This window comes from Martes martes (genome assembly GCF_963455335.1).
Source record: "Martes martes genome assembly, chromosome: 7".
Lineage (NCBI taxonomy): Eukaryota > Metazoa > Chordata > Mammalia > Carnivora > Mustelidae > Martes > Martes martes.
The window spans coordinates 79,811,748-79,832,864 of record NC_137894.1 but is presented as its reverse complement, the minus strand read 5'-3'; the positions used below and the strand labels follow the sequence as shown (position 1 = coordinate 79,832,864).

At 35.8% G+C, this 21,117-nt stretch overlaps 1 protein-coding gene across 8 annotated transcripts in view; it reads left to right on the top strand.

Moving 5' to 3' along the window:
- The window catches only part of HECTD1 (HECT domain E3 ubiquitin protein ligase 1), a 96,934-nt gene that overhangs the window by 34,657 nt on the left and 41,160 nt on the right, over positions 1-21,117 (top strand). For all 8 annotated transcript variants that reach the window (XM_080809050.1, XM_080809053.1, XM_080809049.1 and 5 more), the window contains exons 9-18: positions 2,259-2,373; positions 3,448-3,622; positions 7,727-7,865; positions 8,055-8,225; positions 12,739-12,961; positions 13,478-13,741; positions 13,845-13,921; positions 18,156-18,290; positions 19,055-19,201; positions 20,463-20,557. In XM_080809050.1, coding sequence (XP_080665176.1) covers positions 2,259-2,373; positions 3,448-3,622; positions 7,727-7,865; positions 8,055-8,225; positions 12,739-12,961; positions 13,478-13,741; positions 13,845-13,921; positions 18,156-18,290; positions 19,055-19,201; positions 20,463-20,557 — 1,541 coding nt within the window. The remainder of the gene's footprint in view (positions 1-2,258; positions 2,374-3,447; positions 3,623-7,726; positions 7,866-8,054; positions 8,226-12,738; positions 12,962-13,477; positions 13,742-13,844; positions 13,922-18,155; positions 18,291-19,054; positions 19,202-20,462; positions 20,558-21,117) is intronic.

Here is a 21,117-nt window from a genome sequence, read left to right as displayed (position 1 = left end):
TCAGTGTTCCTTAACATAGATATAAGCAAAAAGAAATATATATACTTATTCCCTCCTTTTCTAATATAAAGGTAACGTTACATATACTGATTTATACTTTAGTTTTTCATTTAATAGTATATATTGAATATCTCTTCCTATTGGTATTTGGGTAACGTTTTTACATCTGTATACTTGCCCTGTGTGGATATACTGCAGATTTATTCACCTGTTGCTAAACACTTTAATTTTTTCAATTTCTTACTCTTGGCACCAAATAATTTTATACATATTTGTGTTTTTATTTATTATTAAAGCAAATAATTTATTTGCTGAAGAATCATAATATCTTTGACTCTCAGATTAGGAAAGGACATTGGAGAATTCTTTTTATAGTTAGAAATTGAGAAGGTCCAGAGAAGTCAAATTATAAGGGTTGAACCAAATGTGTGGATGATCTAGGTCTCTAGAATCTTCATAATGTGAAGTAATTTGGCAGTGTTATGGTAGTCTGCCACTAAGTCAGGCACACTTGAATTCAAGCTTCAGCTTATTATAAGCAAGATGGTTGTGTGGCCTTAGGCAGATTTCTTCAGTTTGACTTGCAGTTTTTTCGATTAAATGTATATACTGTGTGTCGCATGATTATTGTTATAATTAGGAAAAAATACATAAAAACACATAGTATCGTAGTCAGCATATTGTAGATGCTCACATGGTAGCTTCTGTTATTGTCATCTTTATAGTATATGAAAATTGGGGTTAACAGCTTAGTTTTCTAACTTGGGAAGGGTGTTCTCAAGGTCAAATTCTGTCAATTTCAGTTGGTTAGGTTTTAGAGAATGATGCTTCTCAGGATGATAAAAGTTTTATTGACCCATTTTCTTTTGACCTATACTGTTTTACTGTTGTGAGTGGCTGGGTGGGAGAGAAGAAGCCAAATGAATTGTATTTCTTCCTAACCCAACTTGATTATATGTCAGCCTACAGTGAGCAATAGCTGCTATTACTAATAATGATAGGTATGACTCACTGAGCACGGAAACTCTGTGCTAGCCAGTATCTTAGGTATTTAACATGTCTTATCATTTAATCTTCATAGATTCTTCTGTTTTAATTGATTCGAAGATACACCTCCACTTTCCCCCATCCCCCTCCATACACATTTTAACATCTCTTAAATAGGAAAATGTTGTATAACTGCTGTTGATTAGATAGAAATTGCAGCATAGTTATCATTACCTGTTCATGCAACAGGAATAAAAAATCCTGTCTGATAGAGAAGCACTCAGAAATGCTGCATCTTTGATGCTCTTTATGGCACAGATGATAACGTTCTTTGTAGAAATACAAATATTATTGATTTTGAATAAAAATTAATTAATTATGAAGAATTGTGCTTAGTATGTGAAGTTACAGAATACCTTATAGTTCATTTATAGTTTCTTATCTATTTTTATCCGTGTAATGTGTGAGAAAAAAAAATCTAAGTCTAAAAAAATTCTTTCAGTAAGGTTAAAAAAAATTTGAAGCAATGAGAAAGCATATTACAGAATTTAACTGGCACTTTTTTTCTTTCTTTGTGGTAATTAATGATATATCTAATAATCTGTGGCATCCTAGATTTGATAAAATTCTGAAGTATTATGATTCTGCAGTTGGCTTTTTTAGCCAGTACTGTGTACTTTCCAGATGTGTGTATATATTCATTTATATATCAGCTATATCTGTTACATCATAACAAAGTAAGAAAAACTGCAGTTCTGAGGCTGATGAGAAAAACATGAGATGTGTTCTCTGTTCAAAAGACCTTAGCAGTGTGTTGGGGAGAGAGTCCATTGTCTGTTGAAAATTGATGAACAATGTGACTTAGTATTTTAGATATAAATTTTGTAGTACATTCTAGGAGAATTGATTGAACATGGTAATTGGCAGTATATAGGAAATGAGGAAGATGATTACCATGTCACAAATGTACACTATTACATCTCTGTTTAAGGAAATTGGGAGGAGGAGTTTGAAGGAAAAGATTATAGGTTCACATATGAATGCACTTAATTTGAATTATTAATAAATAACCAAGTGAAATTAATCCGTAACTTTTTCAAGATCTAGAGAGACCATTTTTGAGGTGATATTTGCAAAATAGTGCTTTCAGTTGGTGCCTGCTCAATTAATTTTGAGTCCGAAATCTGTGGGTACAGTTTGAGGATTACAGAGTTGGATTGTGAAATGAAGTGTTAATTCTTATATTCAAATGAAATGTTTTTCTTTTCTAGACTCTGTTACGGCATGGTGCAAACCCAGATCTGAGAGATGAAGATGGGAAAACTCCTTTAGATAAAGCGCGGGAAAGGGGCCATAGTGAAGTAGTAGCTATTCTTCAGTCTCCAGGTAAGTGGTACAGTCTTTCCTTTATGCCATCTGCTGTTATTTTTCAGCTTCACTTTTACAGACAGAGCTTCTTGTGTATGTATTAACATTATATAAATGAACTATTGCTATGAAGTCAAGTAATTATATGCACATACTTTAACATGTTATAAACCTTTAACAGTACTGCTCAGTGTTCTTTGAGACTGGGTGCATAATTTCAGAATGACAAAACCAAAAGTTTTTTTTTCCTTTTTTTTTTTTTTAAGATTTTACTTATCTGTTTGTCAGAGAGAGAGAGAGAGAGCACACAAGCAGGGGGAGCAGCAGGCAGAGGGAGAAGCAGGCTCCCTGCTGAGCAAGGAGCCCAGCATCGGGCTCGATCCCAGGACCCCAAGATCAAGACCTGAGCCGAAGGCAGACACTTAACTGACTGAGACACCCAGGCATTCCAAAAACAAAAAGTTCAAGGGGCATGGGAATGTCATAAAGAATAGTTAGGTGTTACATAGATGAAGTAATTTGACCAAATTTTTAAGTTTTCACAGAGTAGATGAATCTGAAAACTTTGTGAAATAATTCCTAGAATCAAGTGGAATATCCAAAATTATTTCCCTAAGTTGTGATTCAGCTCATTGGTGGAACTAACATTCTTTAGTATTCTTGTGCTTGCTTCGGGCAGCACATGTACTGAAATGAATTGGAACAGTATTATTTTTACAAACACCTTTGATAGATATAGTATCTTAATTTCAGTGTAATTATTATTAATGAGGGATACTTTTTTTCTCTTAAGTGTTTGTTTGAGAGAGAGGGAGAGCACACACAAGCATTGGGAGGGGCAAGGGGGAGGGAGAGAGTGAAAGAGGATATCAAGCAAACTCCCTGCTGAGTGTGGGGCCTGATGCAGGGCTCTATCCCATGACCCTGAGATCACAACCCAAGCCAAAATCAAGAGTTAGATGCCCAACTGACTGAGCCACCCCGGTGCCCCAGGGATAATTATAGTTTGAAATTCGGTACATCTTAATGTTTTTTTTCATTGAAAGAAAAATTTTCCGAAAATTTATTTTATTGAACAATGTTTGTCTGCAGGTGATTGGATGTGTCCAGTTAATAAAGGAGATGATAAGAAAAAGAAAGACACAAACAAAGATGAAGAAGAATGTAATGAACCAAAAGGAGATCCAGAAATGGCACCTATATACTTGAAAAGGTTATTGCCAGTGTTCGCACAGACATTTCAGCAAACTATGCTGCCTTCAATAAGGTAGTTATTTGTAATATCTGTTTATTGAAAAGGTGTGGTAAGAATAAAATTTAGATTAGAAATTTGATTGGAGAGTTAAATCTTTTCTTCTGATTATCTGACTTAAGGAGTTTTGAAAATCAAAAAGGCTAGATTCCTAACAGTTTTTGTAGCTCGCTGAGTATCAACTTTAGAGAAATTTTGGTAAGTACAGCAAACATTTATTGAGCTTTATGGAGACCTTTTTGGTAGAGGCAATGTGAGATGGTCGTTGGAGATTTACCCAAAGAAATGGGACTTGGCTTTTGTTTACAGTACCATTTGTTGCAGGTGCTGAGGAAGATGTGAGTAATAAGAGTAGTAAGTGATAGACTAGACATACCATCAGAGTTCTCTGGGAATACAGATAATTTAACAGTTAACTGGGGTGCACAGTTAGAGAAAATTTTATGCAGAAGTGAGATTTAAATTGGGGTTTAAAGGATACTTGGGGATTTTTGTAGGCAGACAGATTGGAAGGATCGCTAGGCAACTTTATGTGCAAAGGCACGGAGGCATGAGTCAGTCCATCCTGTTAAAAATCCTGGTGGTTCTCCTTCTATAGTGTGTCATTTCTGTTCATCTGTTGCTAATACTCTGGTTCGTAGTCTGTAGTTTGACTACTGCAGTTTCCTCTTAATTAGTCTTTCTTTTCTTTTCTCTCTTGCTCCTTTATAATATGTTCCTACATACTAGTCTATTTTATTTTATTTTATTTTAAAGATTTTATTTATTTATTTGACAGAGAGAGAGATCACAAGTAGGCAGAGAGGCAGGCAGAGAGAGAGGGGGAAGCAGGCTCCCTGTGAAGCAGAGAGCCTGACGGGGGGCTCCATCCCAGGACCCTGGGATCATGACCTGAGCCGAAGGCAGAGGCTTAATCCACTGAGCCACCCAGGCACCCCCTTGTCTAATTTATTTTAAAAATCATAATTACATCACCTTCTGATTTAAGCCTCTACTAGCTTCCATCTGGCTTTAACTAAAACTTGAGGGCACTGGGGGATGAGGGAAGAGGGAGAGGGAGAGAATCTCAAGCAGACTCCTCGCTGAGCACAGAGCCTGGACAAGGGCCTTGATCTCACAACCCTGAGTCCAAGAGTTTAACTGACTGAGCTTAACTGACTGAGCCACCCAGGTGCCCTTAAAACACTTGGGCGTACAAAGTCTTACATAAGCCCCACCCACTTCCCTAACCTCATTTAGTACTATCTAACCCCTAGCCCATTACACGTGCGATAAGCTAGCCTTTTTTCTATTTTTGAAACACTCCAAATACATTCTCAACTTAGGGCTTTTGTACTTCCCTTTATTGGAAACTTTTCTTATCCTTGGGTCTTTTGAATGGTTTGTTACTTCATATTGTTTAGGTCTCAGTTCAGATGTTCCATTCCACTGATGTTTTTGTTCATCTAATTTAAATTACCCCTGGGATACCTTTCACATAAATTATGATGTTTTAATGTCTTTACAGAGCTTTCAGTGTCTGGAATCTTGCTCTTCTTTGACTTTTGTTTTATTGTCTGTCTCCCCTCCAAAGTGAACTCCTTGAGAGCTGGCCTGTGTACAGCTATATTCCTGCAAAGATAAAGAGGTATAGAACAGGGTTTGATATTCAGTAGGTCCTTAGTAGATATTTAGAGCATGATTGAGTGAATGTGTTTTGTTAGCAGTTGTAAGTATTTTAATATTAATGGAGTGTGTTTGGATTAATGGAATATATTTGGATAGCTCAGAGAACAATGTTAAAAAGGTAGAGAGGAGGGCTGTGAAGGCCTCTGTGGCCAGTGCTAATGAGCCATACTCCACAGTTGAAGAAGGGTCATTACATACCTGTGAGGAAATTTGTCACAGTTGATTTTGTGATTTATGAAGATTCCATTGGCAGCCCAGTGGAGAAAAGTAACAGAGGAGACCAAGGATGAAAACTACTTAAGGGTTCATTGCGAGATGAACTTCAAAAACAGTTGCTGGGGGACTGGATTGGTGGGAACAAATTCAAAAGATTGAGAGATGGGTTGTATAGGGATTAGTGACCAGTTAGTTGTGAGAGGTGAAGGAAAGGAATAGGTGAAGAATGAGTACTGAATTTTTGAGTGATTGAGAATTTGATTTTGGACATTTTAAGTTAAGGAGGTCTTTAGAACAAGTAGATTTATAAGATTCAAGTGCCTAGAAGTTGACATTAAAGTGCAGGCAGACTGTTTTAAGTAGGAGAAAAGTGTCAGTAAAATAATTCACTGTGACCATTAAAGTGCTTGGTTTTTATTCTTCTCCAAATAGGTACAGAGGGGTAGGTATGAGCGGACCCCTACTTTTTTTAAACAAAACTTAGAATTCTCTTGAGGAGTCAGCAAGTTCAATTTTGAACAAGATAATTTGGCCTGAATGTTTTAGAGGACTAGCTGTCATGCCAATAAAAGAATCCTGATATATTTGGAGTAGAACTGCTTCATGATAAGGTCATCAGAAAATTATAAAGTATGCTACCATATAACAGATTCCTTATTAGATGGTTCTTTCTTTCTTTCTTTCTTTCTTTCTTTCTTTCTTTCAATTTATTTATTTGAGAGAGTGTGTGCATAAGCAAGCAGGGGGAGGGGCAGAGGGAGAGAGAGAAGGGGGTGGGGGGAAAGAGATTCTCAGGCAGGCTCCCTCCTGAGTACAGAGCCTGATTCAGGGCTCCATCCCTGACCCCGAGCTCATGACCTGAGCCGAAACCAAGATTCAGACACTTAGCTGTCTGAGCCACCTGGGTTCCCCTCAATTGTTATTTTCTTTTCTTTTCTTTTTTTTTTTTTTTCCGATGGTTATTTTCTATCACTCTTTTAAATGTTTCAGGATTGGGGATTGGAATTTTGGAATTACAGGTAATTTTTTTCTCTTTTGTTAATTTGTGTTAACTAAAGTTGCTACGATTACCATATGGTACTTATAAAATAAATATATAGATAGATAAATGTATGTATGTTTGTATGTTTCAGGATTGTCTAAATATAATTTTAGTTTTAGTACATTAGATGCTGAATTCTCCAGGTAATAATTATACACATTTAATTGTGGCAAGTAAGAAAGCATAAGCCTTTGTTAAGAGCTCAGACTCTAGAGTCATTGCAGAGTGGCTACTTCCTAAATATGTGGCCATGAAAAAGGTACTTAACTTCTTTTATCCTAATTGGTTTCTCTCTAAAGTGAAGATAATTACATTGAATTCTCTTTAGATTTGAGAATAAAAATTAGGTATGTATTGAGGTATGTATTGAGTTTATTAGGTCTGTATTGAGTGTTAGCATAGTTACACCTAATATTTTAGAGTTATCGGCTCAGGTCATGATTGTGGGGTCCTGGAATCGACCCCGACATCAGATTACCTACTCTTTGGCCTACCATATTCTATAACATATTTGAATTTATAATCAAATGCTTTTTCACTTGAAGAACATAAAACGTTATGAATTTCAGCCAAATAGAGTTGGGATATACATCAAGTAGGGACGACATGCTGTATAAATTCATGTGTCACCTGCCTGTCTTGGACTTTAGTAGGAATTTTGCTTCTCCATCCTTGTGGAAGTTACCTCAAAGTTAACGATATCTATAGCTTGGTGCCTAGGATATTGTTATATGCTCAGAAAATATGTGTTAAATGAACTGCTATCTTTTATGTGATAGACCAATTTCTTTTGAGTCTATTATAATTTAAATGTATGTAAGATACTTACTTATTTTGAAAGAATAGGTTCCTTGTTATAAAACTGAGGTTAGTTTATATGATTTTTTTGAGTATCTGTGTTCTCAGCAAAGCAGTGTATGAGTATAGAAAGAAAAAGAGCCATGCCAAATTGTTCACAGTGGAAGTATTTAGGGACGTGGGATTACTAGGATCTCTTACTTTCCATTTATATGAGAACATAGTTACATATATTTCTTTTTGTATACCTTTATTCAGTTTACTTTTTAACAGAGTGTATAAAACTTACCATTGGATATTTTTGTTTTCTTTAATGTATAATTGCATTTTGTTTTATTTTAGGTTCTTTTCCTGTCTTCCTAAAATTCTTTAATTTATTTATTTTTTTTTTTAAGGAAGGCAAGTCTTGCTCTGATTCGAAAAATGATTCATTTTTGCTCTGAAGCACTCTTAAAAGAAGTTTGTGATTCTGATGTTGGTCACAATTTGCCTACAGTACTAGTGGAAATCACTGCAACTGTCCTTGATCAAGAGGTCAGATTTTTATCTTTTTTGAAACTCCTGTAGCTCTAATTCCCTTTAGACAATGGTTAGTAAAATAATTTAATTTTTGTCCTAATTTCAGTAAATCGTTTTGTTTATGAAATTACTGCATTTGTCTACTTAAGGCAGTTAAATTTATTTTTATCATTTTTCCTTAATTGCCTTTTTGTTTTCCCCCAGGATGATGATGATGGCCACTTGCTGGCTTTGCAGATCATAAGAGATTTGGTAGATAAAGGTGGTGATATTTTTTTGGATCAGCTAGCCAGACTTGGTGTAATTAGCAAAGTGTCAACTTTGGCAGGACCTTCCTCTGATGATGAGAATGAAGAAGAATCAAAACCAGAAAAAGTGAGTAATGTTGTTTGCAGTGTTATCAGGAATAGAGTTTTTTAGAGGAAATCTAGTTATAATTTATGATGACTTTTGATAAAATAATGGCAGTATGAGGTAGTACTAGAATTTTTATAAAATTTGGTTATTTTTATTTTAAGATTTTATTTTTTTATTTGGGAGAAGGAATGTGATCAGGGGAAGGGGCAGAGAAGGAAGAGAGAAAATTTGAAGCTGACTCTGTGCTGAGTGTAGAGCATGATACAGGGCTCGATCCTACAATCCCAAGATCATGATCCAAACCAAAACCAAGAGTTGGACGCTGAACCAACTAATCCATGCAGGCACCCCCCCAAATTTGGTTACTTTTAGAAAGTTTATTGATAAAATTTAAAACTTACAGAAAAAATGCAAATAGAGTATCAGAGTGTTCTTTATAAATTCACTAATTATTGACATTTTGCTCCATTTACTTTATTTACACAGACACCGCGTGTGTGTGTACATTTAAGAAATATTATTTGGGGGCGCCTGGGTGGCTCAGTGGGTTAAAGCCTCTGCCTTTGGCTCAGGTCATGATCCCAGGGTCCTGGGATCGAGCCCCGCGTCAGGCTCTCTGCTCAGCAGGGAGCCTGCTTCCCTTCCTCTCTCTCTGCCTGCCTCTCTGCCTACTTGTGATCTCTGCCTGTCAAATAAATAAATAAAATCTTTAAAAAAAAAAAAAAGTAAAATCTTTAAGAAGTACCTGGGTGGCTTTGTCATTTAAGTATCTGACTCTTGATCTTAGTTTAGATCTTGATCCTCATGGTTGTGAGTTCAGGCTCCATGTTGGGCTCCACAATGGGCCTAGAGCCTACTTAAAGAAAAAAAAATTATCATTTTAATGATTGTATTTATTTGCCAGAGAGAGAGAGAGAGAGCACAGGCAGGGGGGAGCGGCAGGCAGAGGTATTAGTCAGGCTCCCTGCTAAGCAGGGAGCCCACCCGATGTGGGACCTGATCCCAGGATCTTGGGACCATAGCTCAAGCTGAAGGTAGACACCCAACTGACTGAGCCATCCAGGTGCCCCCAAAATATCTTCTCGAATATTATTTGAGAAGATGGGTACATAGTGCCCATTTTAACAACCTAAAACTTCACCAAAAAACCAGGACATTCTCTAGTATAATACTGGTTAGTTATCAAAGTTAGGAAATTTATATTTATTTATTTACTAATAACTAACTAAATAAATAGATTTTATTTATTTGACAGAGAGAGACAGCGAAAACAGGAGCGCAAGCAGGGAGAGTGGGAAAGGGAGAAGCAGGCTTCCTGCCAAGCAGGGAGCCCAATGCAGGGCTCGATCGAAGACCTTGGGATCATGACCTGAGCCGAAGGCAGATTCTTAATGACTGAGCCACCAGGCGCCCCTATTTATTTATTTTTAAAGATGTTATTCATTTGAGAGAGAGAGAATGCTTGAGTATGAGCAGAAGGGAATGGCAGAGGGAGAGGGAGAAGCAGATTCTCTACTGAGCAGGGAGGCTGATTGGAGGTTCAGTCCCAGAACCCTTAGATTGTGACCTGAGCTGAAGGCAGATGCCACACAGGTGGCTGAAGCCACACAGGTGTCCCAAAGATGATCTCTTTAAACACTGATGCTTGAACAAGTGGATACATACAGACACAAAAGAGAAATTTTGACTATACCATAGGTACCACATACAAAATTAATAGAAAATGAATCACAGACTGAAATGTATGCGCATATAAAACTTAAAGAGGGAAAGGAAGAAAATCTTACTGACCTTGATCATGACAAAGATTTCTTAAATAGGACATTAAAAACTTATATTGTAGGGGTACCTGGCTGGCTCAGCTGGAAGAGTATCCAATTTTGGTCTCAGGTTTGTGAATTCAAGCCCCACATTGGGTATAAAGATTACTTAAAAATAAATAAATAAAAAGGTTGTACTATACAAGAACAAAATAAATTGGTAAATTTTCCTTTATCAAAAATAATCTTCTGTTCTTAAAGATACCTTGTTTAGAAAACCGTAAGACAGGTGCTTGTGTGGCTCATTGGTTGAGTGTCCGATTCTTGATTTTGTCTCAGGTCATGATCTCAGAGTCATGGGGTCAAGCGCCATGCTGGGCTCCATGCTCAGTCTCTCCCTCTCCTTTTGCCCCTCTCTTTGCTGTACTATAATTTACATACATACATACATACATACATAGCTTAAAAAGAAAATGAAAAGACAACCCAGAAGGTACTCTTTGAAAATATTTTATTTGGCCTTCATTTTTGATGGATATTTTCAGTGCCTGCAAGGACTTTTGGCTGATCATTTTCTAGAACTTTTAGAGATGGTCCATTGTCACCTGATGTACATAGTCTCCATTGAGAAATTCGCCTTATTTCTCATCTTAGTTCTTTGGTACATAACATATATATATATATATATATATATTTTTTTTTTTTTTTTTTTAAGATTTATTTATTTGAGAGAGAGCGTGTGTGAGTGAGGAGAGCACAAGCATGGGGGAGGGTCACAGGAAGAGGGAGAATCAGGCTCCCTGCTAAGCAGGGAGCCCCATGTGGGGCTCAATCCCAGGACCCTGGGATCATGACCTGAGTTGAAGGTAGTCACTTAACCAACTGAGACACCCTGGTGCCCCAACTTAACATCTCTTCTAACAACATTTTTTCTTCCTCTGGCTATTCTTACGATTTTAAGCAGTGTGACTTTGCTCTGCTTTGTTGTGCTTGGTGTACTTTTTGTAAATATGCACGTGTGAGTGTCCATCCCTGCTCAGGGTTTAATTTTCTTTGATCTGTGGGATTAAACTTTTTATCAAATTTGAAACTTTTCAGCATTTGAAATGCAACTGTCTGACCACCTTGTGTGATCTCTGGGAATTATCCAGCTTAACAATTTTCCATTTGTTCTTTGCCTATCCTAAATTTATGGAGTGTCACCCTAGAAATGAGTGGTCCGGTACTCGTTAGAGACTCATGGTGACCACTTTGCCGATTTCTAGAAGTCTTTTTGACTTGGCTCCCTAATCCTGAACTCATCGTCCATATATTCTGTTTGCTTTAGCCTCTTCAAACACATATCTGTTTCCTGAAGTCATACTGCTTGACTCTCTTTGTGTTTCTTCTTAGCCAGAAATTTTTGTCTGGAACTAAGGGGCTTAACTTGTTTTTTTCTGTTTTCTGGGGGATCATGGTCTTATATTGCATATTGCCCAGTGTTTGAGACACTTTTTCACATATTTTGACTAGCTTTTCATTGTTTACAGTGCGCAAAGAAGTCTTGGTGCTTGTTAACCCACTGCGGCTTAGAGCAAAAGTAGTTAGTTTAGAGAAATTTATAATCCATACTTTACAATCTCATTTTAGTGTTATAAGCTAACTACTTCAGTTTTTTATGTTCAAAAAAGTATGTAAAAATATTTTTTAAGTATAACAAGTTTTTTTGAAGTTTAAAAGTGCTTTACCCAGGGGCATCTGGGTGGCTCAGTCAGTTAAGCACCTGCCTTGGGCTCAGGTCTTGATCTCGGGGTCTTGGGATCGAGCCCTGTTTTGGGCTGCCTCGCACTCATGCTGTGTCTCAAATAAGTAAATAAAATCTTGAAAAAAAAAAGTGCTTTACCACATACACATGTATGTACACAAATACCAAGTTCATAATACGGTTATGATGAATATGCTTAATATTTAAATGTCAACACAAAATTTTTCAGGATGTCAGGCTAAGAAAACAGTGTTTACAAATTGCTTTTTCTTTTAAGCATGCTCAAAAATCTTTTTTTTTTTTAAGATTTTTAAAAAAAATTTGAGACACAGAGGGACACCTGGGTGGCTCAGTTAGTTAAGCTGCTGCCTTTGGCTCAGGTCATGATCCCAGTGTCCTGGGATCGAGTCCCACTTCGGGCTCCTTGCTCAGCAGGGAGCCTGCTTCTCTCTCTGCCTCTGCCTGCCACTCTGTCTGCCTGTGCTCACTCTCTCTGACAAATAAATAAATAAAATCTTAAAAAAAAAAAATTTGAGACACAGAGACCGCACAAGTGGGGAGGATAATTAGATAGTTGTGTGTAGACCGAATCCGTTGGTCTTCTCTACCAGTACACCTGGAAATGTTGTAACTTAGGTCATTATTTATATGACCTTTTTTTGTTTTTAAGATTTCCTTTATTTATTAGAGTAAGAGAGAGGACGAGCCAGGGGGGTGGGAGTCAGGGGAGAGAAGCAGGCTCAATCCCAGGACCCTGGGATCAGGAACTGAGCAGAAGGCAGATGCTTAACTGATTGAGCCACCCAGGTGCCCCTATTTATGTGACTTTCTTGACATTTTTAGGACTTGTAAGATTTAGCTATAGGTAATTAGTTGAATCAAAATACTAAACTGCTGGCAACTGAATATGTTAAGTTCAGAATGGTTTAGTTCCAAATTTGATACATGGACATATTTTTAAAAACCTGTGAGTATTTGATACAAATAACTGTTTTCCTTGTTTCATTGAATAATTTTACACATTTAGGAAGATGAACCACAGGAGGATGCTAAAGAATTGCAGCAAGGTAAACCGTATCATTGGAGAGACTGGTCAATCATTAGGGGAAGGGACTGTTTATATATATGGAGTGATGCAGCAGCCTTGGAATTATCTAATGGCAGTAATGGATGGTTCAGATTTATCTTGGATGGAAAACTAGCCACCATGTATTCAAGTGGTAGTCCTGAAGGTGGATCGGATAGTTCAGGTAATATTTTATTTCTTCTAAAATGTTTTATTAGTTTCTGTAATTTCGATGGTTTGTTTTTATTCTGATAATTTTGTTAGCATTGTCATAGAAATAGCACATTTTTTATGATTATAGGCCAATTTATTTAATATCAACAGAGAAAAACTGTTCTACCATGAAAGCATTTAAGAAATGCCTTTTTATTGTATGAGACAAGGAATAGTACTGTACATACTTTTACTCTCTCTAACGTTAGGTAAAACTACCTCTTCCCATGTAATGATGAATTGTATGTGTGTGAAGCCTCCTCAAGTAGTATCTTTTCCAAAAGCCTTATAGTTTAAAAAATTATGCCTGTAGGAGTGCTTTATGCCTGAATCTATATATATCAAACCAGTGGGAATATACCAAAGAATAAAACTCTGCTAATTAAGTTTTTTATATAAAACCGATACTCCAACAGGTAGTTTTTTTTTTTTTTTAAGGAATATTGGAAAAGAATAAGGTTTTAAAATAATCATTTTGTCTTTATAGAAAGCAGAAGTGAATTCTTAGAGAAGTTACAAAGAGCTCGAGGCCAAGTAAAGCCATCTACTTCAAGTCAACCTATACTCTCAGCACCAGGACCCACTAAACTCACTGTAGGAAATTGGTCACTAACTTGTTTGAAAGAAGGAGAAATTGCTATTCATAACTCAGATGGTCAGCAAGCAACAATATTGAAAGAAGATTTACCTGGTTTTGTATTTGAATCTAATAGAGGAACCAAACATTCATTTACTGCAGAAACTTCTCTGGGTAAGTTATATAGAATATATAAGTTTAACACATAAAAATAAATGAGTATCTTAAATTGCAGTGAAATAAATTCTGTGAAATGTCCTTTTTATTTTTTTTAAAGGTTCAGAATTTGTGACTGGTTGGACCGGTAAAAGAGGCAGAAAATTGAAATCTAAATTAGAAAAAACAAAGCAAAAGGTATATTTGTGAGATTTTCTTTTTCTTTTTTTTTTGGCATTTATACTGACATGGTAAGGTTTCATTGGTATATTGCAAGCATTTAAAAAATTGGGCCATATAACACAAGTTACCCTGATCTAACATACTTTGTTTTTCTTTTTCTGTGCTCATTATTTTATGTTCCACAGTACATACACATTTACTTATAATTTTATATACATGCTAAACACAAACATTAAAACGAAATTTTAAGACAATAAAATTTGAATTTCTGACTTGTTAATGTCACAAAAACTTTGAACTCACGCTTTAATTATTATTACAGTGGGGTTGAAAACATCATTTTATTTTACAATCCTGATTTAATACTTTATGATAAAACAATATGAATGTCTGGTTCTAGATTCAGATATTTTGATGCTTAGTTTAAACGTCATCTTAGGTGAAATAATTGTTTCAAAAAGATATAGGAGCAAGTGTTTACTGACTCCATCTTTAAAATAACAATAATAATTTTTAAATTTTATCCATTAAGTATGCTCCCCCTCCCCCCCAAATAAGGCTACATAACACTTGGACTGGCTCAGTAGAGAGAGCATGCAACTCTTGATTTTGGAAATTTAAGTCTAAGCCCCACGTTGGATATGGAGGTTACTTAAAAATATAAGCCAGTATATTTCCATCTTTATTATATCAATTCTTGCTTTTTATTTTTCATTTTTAAAAGAGATAATAATCTCATAATTAGATTCAGTATTTTCTGATGGCAGAAATTTTAATTTTACCTAAATGATATAGAATAGTTTCTTCATACAGTATATGAAGAATGCTTTTAGGTGTTTTGAATTGGGGTCTTACTGTGTTTCTTATGGCTTTGGCCTTAGAAATAGTAGTAGTAGGTTTTATTTGGAGCAGTTATATATAACATGTTTATGTCTCCATTTCTGCTTATTAATGTGTTGGGCCATCCTAAAGATACTTCCAGATGCTAGACCTTGGAAAGAAACACTTTCATTTCTTTAGATACGTATATATTATCTCTATGGCTATATATATTACTTTGTGATTGCTTCTTTGTTTTTAAAGAGTGTGAGGTCAGAAGTTTTTTCTAATTCAGGATATCTTAAGGGCATTTGAGGAAGAAATACCTCAATTGAAAATAGCCATTTAGATGCTAAAAGGAATTTGAACTAAATATAGTCCATTTTTGTTATTCATAATAGTTGTGTTATGTAAAGCTTCTGTAAATACCGAACTACTGCTCTTAGGGGAAACACAGGGTTAAGTTCTTTTGAGGGTCTGGTCACATTTTTGTAACTGATCGATACCGAGCCTTATTTTATGTGTCTTTCTGTTTAAAGATACCATCTTTAATGTATATTACTGACTTCTTAACACTGAACTTGGGGCCAGTAACACCCTCATGCCTGAATGAAGTTTACCTAACACACATTTTCTCCTTAAGACGTGTGTCATGCCTTCTTCTGCTTAGAAACACTGGGCAGCACTTCAGTACTATGTTGGTGGCAATTTTAAACAGTGAAAGCACCAATAAAACCACAGAAATGTTAAAAACATGGCACAAAATAGAGTGTGGAAAGAGGACACTTGTTTGTAAAGAGCTAACACAAGTATTACACTTGGTTAAAGGTAGAGTTCGCCTTGTTTGACCTCACCTGAGAACATGCACATGAGGCAGCTCCCAAGTTTTTGTTGCACTATGCATGTCTACAAGTGACTATGAGAGCACTGTAAGGATTGATTTGGAGATTATAGATTTTAGTGAGTAGTTGAACTCATGAATATAGAATTCTTAAATAATGAGGATCAACTGTAATTTTTTATAAACTTACTACTGAGCTATCTCAGGAATTTCTTGTGATTCCTGATAGGTTGTATTAACCAACCAAATTTAGAGTTAGTGGGAACTGAAATTTCACAATATAGAAGAAAAGTAAGAAGTAGAGTAAATTAAGGAGAACTAGTCTCAGTCCTATATTTTCATATTCTTAAAGAATATATGATTATTGGCTTTGTTTCTTAAAGTGGATAGTAACTTATTGACCATGTGGCTATTCTTTGGGTATGGAAATAGTACATGTCAAAATATACTGATTTTAGGTAAAAGTAATTTTAACTATTCATTTTAACCTTCATTTTTCTTACTAATACTGTTTTACAAAGGGGTAGTGTCTTAAGTGTTGTCTAATATTCAGAGCTTACGTTCCTCCTGATTTTGAAAGGCATACCAAAATAGAATGAAAAAGTACTATTAATTCATTTCAGCAGTCAATTTTTTTCTATTACGTTAGAATTATGCTAGGTTTTTTTTTAAATGAAATTACATAAGTCCAAAATTTACATTATTTAAGCAGATATTTTTAAAGACTGTATGTACTTAATTTTATCAGAACCAAACCTGGGGGGCGCCTGGGTGGCTCAGTGGGTTAAAGCCTCTGCCTTCAGCTCAGGTCATGATCCCAGGGTCCTGGGATCGAGCCCCGCATTGGGTTCTCTGCTTGGCAGGGAGCCTGCTTCCTCCTCTCTCTCTCTGCCTGCCTCTCTGCCTACTTGTGATCTCTGTCTGTCAAATAAATAAATAAAGTCTTAAAAAAAAAAGTTAATATTAAAAAAAAAAGACCCAAACCTGGGACACATTAATTTATCTTTAATTTTAATTTTAGTATTTTTTCAAGTTCCAAGAATGCTTTATTACATACAGAGGGGTAGGGGTTCAGTCCTTCTTGGCTCCCTCTTTGCTCATGGCTGCCAGGACATTGCTCAGCTCCTTTCTCTTCCTCTTGGTGTCAATGTGTGTCCCTGTTCTTTTCTTGATGACCTTGAGGGCACACTTGTCCTTGGAGACCTTGAACAGCTCCATAGCATACTGCTGGTATGGGATGAAGCTGCATACCTCTCAGATCCTGTCTTGCATGAACTTGGTGTGTTGGTGAGGTGCCCATGGCGGCAGCTGTGCCTTGGCATGCTCATGTTCTTAGTCACCTTGTGGTCCTTGTTCAGGCCCACAGTGGTAGAGTAGTGCAGAGCCATGGCTACTGTTCCTCCATGGCTCCGGTGGCGGAAAGGCACAAATAACATTAATTTAAGTGAAAGGTGGCAAGTACCCAAACCAACTGGTCATTCTTCCTTATGATTAAATATATGAATCTATAGAGTGTCATTTATACTTTGAATAATATAAATAGAAAAAAGAGTAAAACCTAAAGCATAGGGGGCGCCTGGGTGGCTCAGTCAGTTAAGTGTCTGCCTTCAGCTTAGGTCACAATCTTGGGGTCCTGGAATCGAGCCCCGCTTCAGGCTCCCTGTCCAACAGGGAGTCTACTCCTCCATTTGCCTCTGCCCCTCCCCCTACTCGTGTGCTCTTTCTCTCCCCCCCATAAGTAAATAAAATCTTAAAAAAAAAACAAAACCCAAAGTACACCCCTAAAGCAAAACCTGAAGTAAAGAGAAAAGAATAAAACCTAAAGTACACCCCTAAAGTCTAAAACCTAAAGTTGAACCCTGTTAAAAGGTTAAGCTTCAGGGGAGTTCCTTTCTGTATACAAGATGGAAGGCTACCTAATTCATGGAACATTGAATAAAGCCAAGTAGGTCTTTAAGTTTTAAGGAGAAGTTAAAAAGATTCAGCTTTGGTTGATTGAGCTATAGGTGGCTTAATTTTTTTTTCTTATTTATATTTTCTAATTGGTTCACCATAATTAGGTTACTTTTATTTTAAAAAAGCAGAGGGGCGCCTGGGTGGCTCAGTGAGTTAAAGCCTCTGCCTTCGGCTCAGGTCATGATCCTGGGGTCCTGGGATCGAGCCCCGCATCAGGGTCTCTGCTCAGCAGGGAACCTGCTTCCTCCTCTCTCTGCTTGCCTCTCTGTCTACCTGTGATCTCTGTCTGTCAAATAAATAAATAAAATCTTAAAAAAAAAAAAAAGCAGAGTTAATTTTTTACAAGTTGTTAAAGTTGATTTAAATGAAATAAGCTCCTCTTTGGCATATGAATACAAAGTTTAAACAACCAAAAATAAAGGTTATGAGTTATTTTATTTGATATTGCTTAAATCTACTAGAGTACTTTTTCATCTGTTAGAACCTTTAACATATATGAGTAGTAGTAGTAGCATTTCTTAGAAGTTGGTAATGAAACAAAAAATTTAAAAGTTGCACATTGATATGTAGATAGAAGAGATTTGTTCAGACTGTTAACTGTGAGAATTCATATTTGCATTTTTAATTTGGTAGGTACGAACTATGGCTCGAGATTTATATGACGACCACTTTAAAGCTGTGGAAAGCATGCCTCGTGGAGTAGTGGTAACACTCAGAAACATAGCAACTCAGTTAGAGTCATCTTGGGAACTTCATACAAATAGACAAGTATGTTATTCAGCCTCTTGGTTTTATGCACACGTTGATCTTGGTTTAGTTTTTCCCCCTTTACCGTTATATTCTGGGTATTGATTAGGGGTCAGCAAATTACCACCCATGGGCTAAATTAGGCCTGCCACCTATTTTTATATGGCTTTGTAAGAATGGTTTTTATATTTTTAAATGGTTGAAAACAAATCAGAAGTAAGAGTAGTATTTTCTGATACATGAAAATGTAATGATAGTGTCCAAAAGTAGTTTTATTGCTCACAGCCATATTCACTCTTTTACCTGTTGTCTGTGACTGCTTTGGTCGTGTGGCTGCAGGGCAGAGTTGAATAGGTGTGACAGAGGCCATATAGCCTGTAAAGCCCAAAATACTTCTGATTGTCCCTTTATAAAATGTTTTGTGCACTGGGTGCCTGGTGACTCAGTCGGTTATGCGTCCTGACTCTTGATTTTGGTTCAGGTCATGATCTCAGGGTTGTGAGATTGAGCCCTATATTGGCCTCTGCGCTCAGCCTGGAGCCTGCTTAAGATTTTCTCTTTCCCTCTCCCTCTGCCCCTCTTCACGCCTTCCCTCTCTTAAAAAAAATTGTTTTCTGACCCTGGCAGAGATATAATTTACATTAATAATTTGAATTCCCTATTCTTATTTAATATCTGGTAATTTTTTCTTATTTTCTTGGTAATTGATGTGATAAATTAAGTATATTAAGACCTGTTTTTTGGTCATTTTTGTCTTCATTGAAATTTTTTTTTATTTTTTTTAGTGTATTGAGAGTGAGAACACTTGGAGAGATTTAATGAAGACAGCCTTAGAAAATCTAATTGTACTTTTGAAGGATGAAAACACAATTTCACCATATGAAATGTGTAGTAGTGGATTGGTGCAAGCACTGCTTACTGTTTTAAACAATGTAAGTTGACGAAATAGTACAAAACAGACTAATAGTTCCAACAATTATTTGTAGCTACATTTTTGGCAGAGCATTTGTTTTGTCAAGAAATATTTAAAAACTGAGGTAGTAAATGTTAATATTTATAATTTCTCTGGCCTTTTCTTTTATGTTGTATCATTAGTTTGAGCCAGTTGAATTTATTAATTGAGTCTATTTTGATTTTTCAGTTTTTGTTTTGTCAAGAAATGTTTGTTTTGTTTCTTTTGTCAAGAAATTTTTTGTTGTATTTGTTTTGTCAAGAAATATTTAAAAACTGAGGTAATAAATGTTAATATTTATAATTTCTCTGGCCTTTTCTTTATGTTATATCATTAGTTTGAGCCAGTTGAATTCAATAATTGAGTCTATTTAGATTTTTGAGTTTCCCAATTACAATTTATTCTAGATTTTTTTGACAAAACACTTACTTTGGCCTAAGTTTTAACATTATTCACTGCTCTGATTTCTTCATAAAATGAAGTTATTCTATAGACCTTCTTAAGACCTTAAATTATATGCATAAAATTAATTTATGAGCCATGACTTTTTAGGGAGTTACTGTGACTATTTGACAAGTACTTGCTAATAGCCTTCTGTTTCTCATCAACTTAGTCTACCTTTAGTATCTCTTAATTGTGATAAAAGTCTTTATTTTAATGAATCATATCATGTGTACTTATTATAACAAATTCTAACAAAAGTATAAAAAGTGAAAGTTTTCTTCTATTTCAGTTCTACTTCCCACTTTAATTTTTGCTTTTACTCACTGTATGTGGTAATAAACTCTTAAAATTCACTTTAACTTCTGTAAGTTGTGTATTCACTTCATTAATTTTACCATTTGCAGAATTTCCATTTATGAAACTTACATTCACATTATATATCTTAGTGATATTTGTGAAATCATTGTTTTAGTGTACCAGTTATATTTTTCCTAATACTGTTAAGATGGAAAATGTTCATTTGAAAATAATCTGATACCACCTTGCATACTACACTTTGGGAAAAGCTGACTAGCACATTCTATACAGGAAGTAAAAAAAAAAGAAAAGTCTATGTTAGCTGTGGTCTACTAGTTATATAGTAAAAAGAATTTTAACTGAAAGAAAAGAATGATTTCACTTAGATTATATTGGTAATATTTTATAATAATATATTAATATTTATCTTTGTAGTGTGTTTGATAAATTTTGGTAACAGCCTTAAAATGTTTTTTTTGTACCTTTTTAATTTTTTTTAGAGCGTGGATTTAGATATGAAACAAGATTGTAGTCAACTGGTAGAAAGAATAAATGTTTTTAAAACAGCTTTTAGTGAAAATGAAGATGATGAAAGGTAAATCACTAAATTTCTTTTAATTTAATGTTTACAATGTTTGAAAGTTGGTATACTTCTTTAAAATTATCTAATATACTGCTTAACACAAAATAGGAACTTTTATTTTTTTTTTATTTTTTTAAGATTTTTATTTATTTATTTGACAGAGAGAAATCACAAGTAGGCAGAGCAGCAGGCAGAGAGAGAGGAGGAAGCAGGCTCCCTGCTGAGCAGAGAGCCCGATGCTCAGCAGAGAGCCTCATGTGGGGCTCGATCCCAGGTCCCTGGGATCATGACCTGAGCCGAAGGCAGAGGCTTTAACCCACTGAGCCACCCAGGCGCCCCGGGAACTTTTAAATTCAGTGAACAAAGTAGCTTTATATTTTAAATGTATAATAATAGGAAAGGCTTTTTAAAGCATTTTTTTTTTTAAAGATTTTATTTATTTACTTGAGAGACGAAGAGAGCATGAGCAGGGTGAGGGGCAGAGGAAGAAGCAGACTCCCTGTTGAGCAGGGAGCCTGATGTGTAGGGTTTGATTCCAGGACTCTGGGATCATGACCCAGCTAAGCCACCTG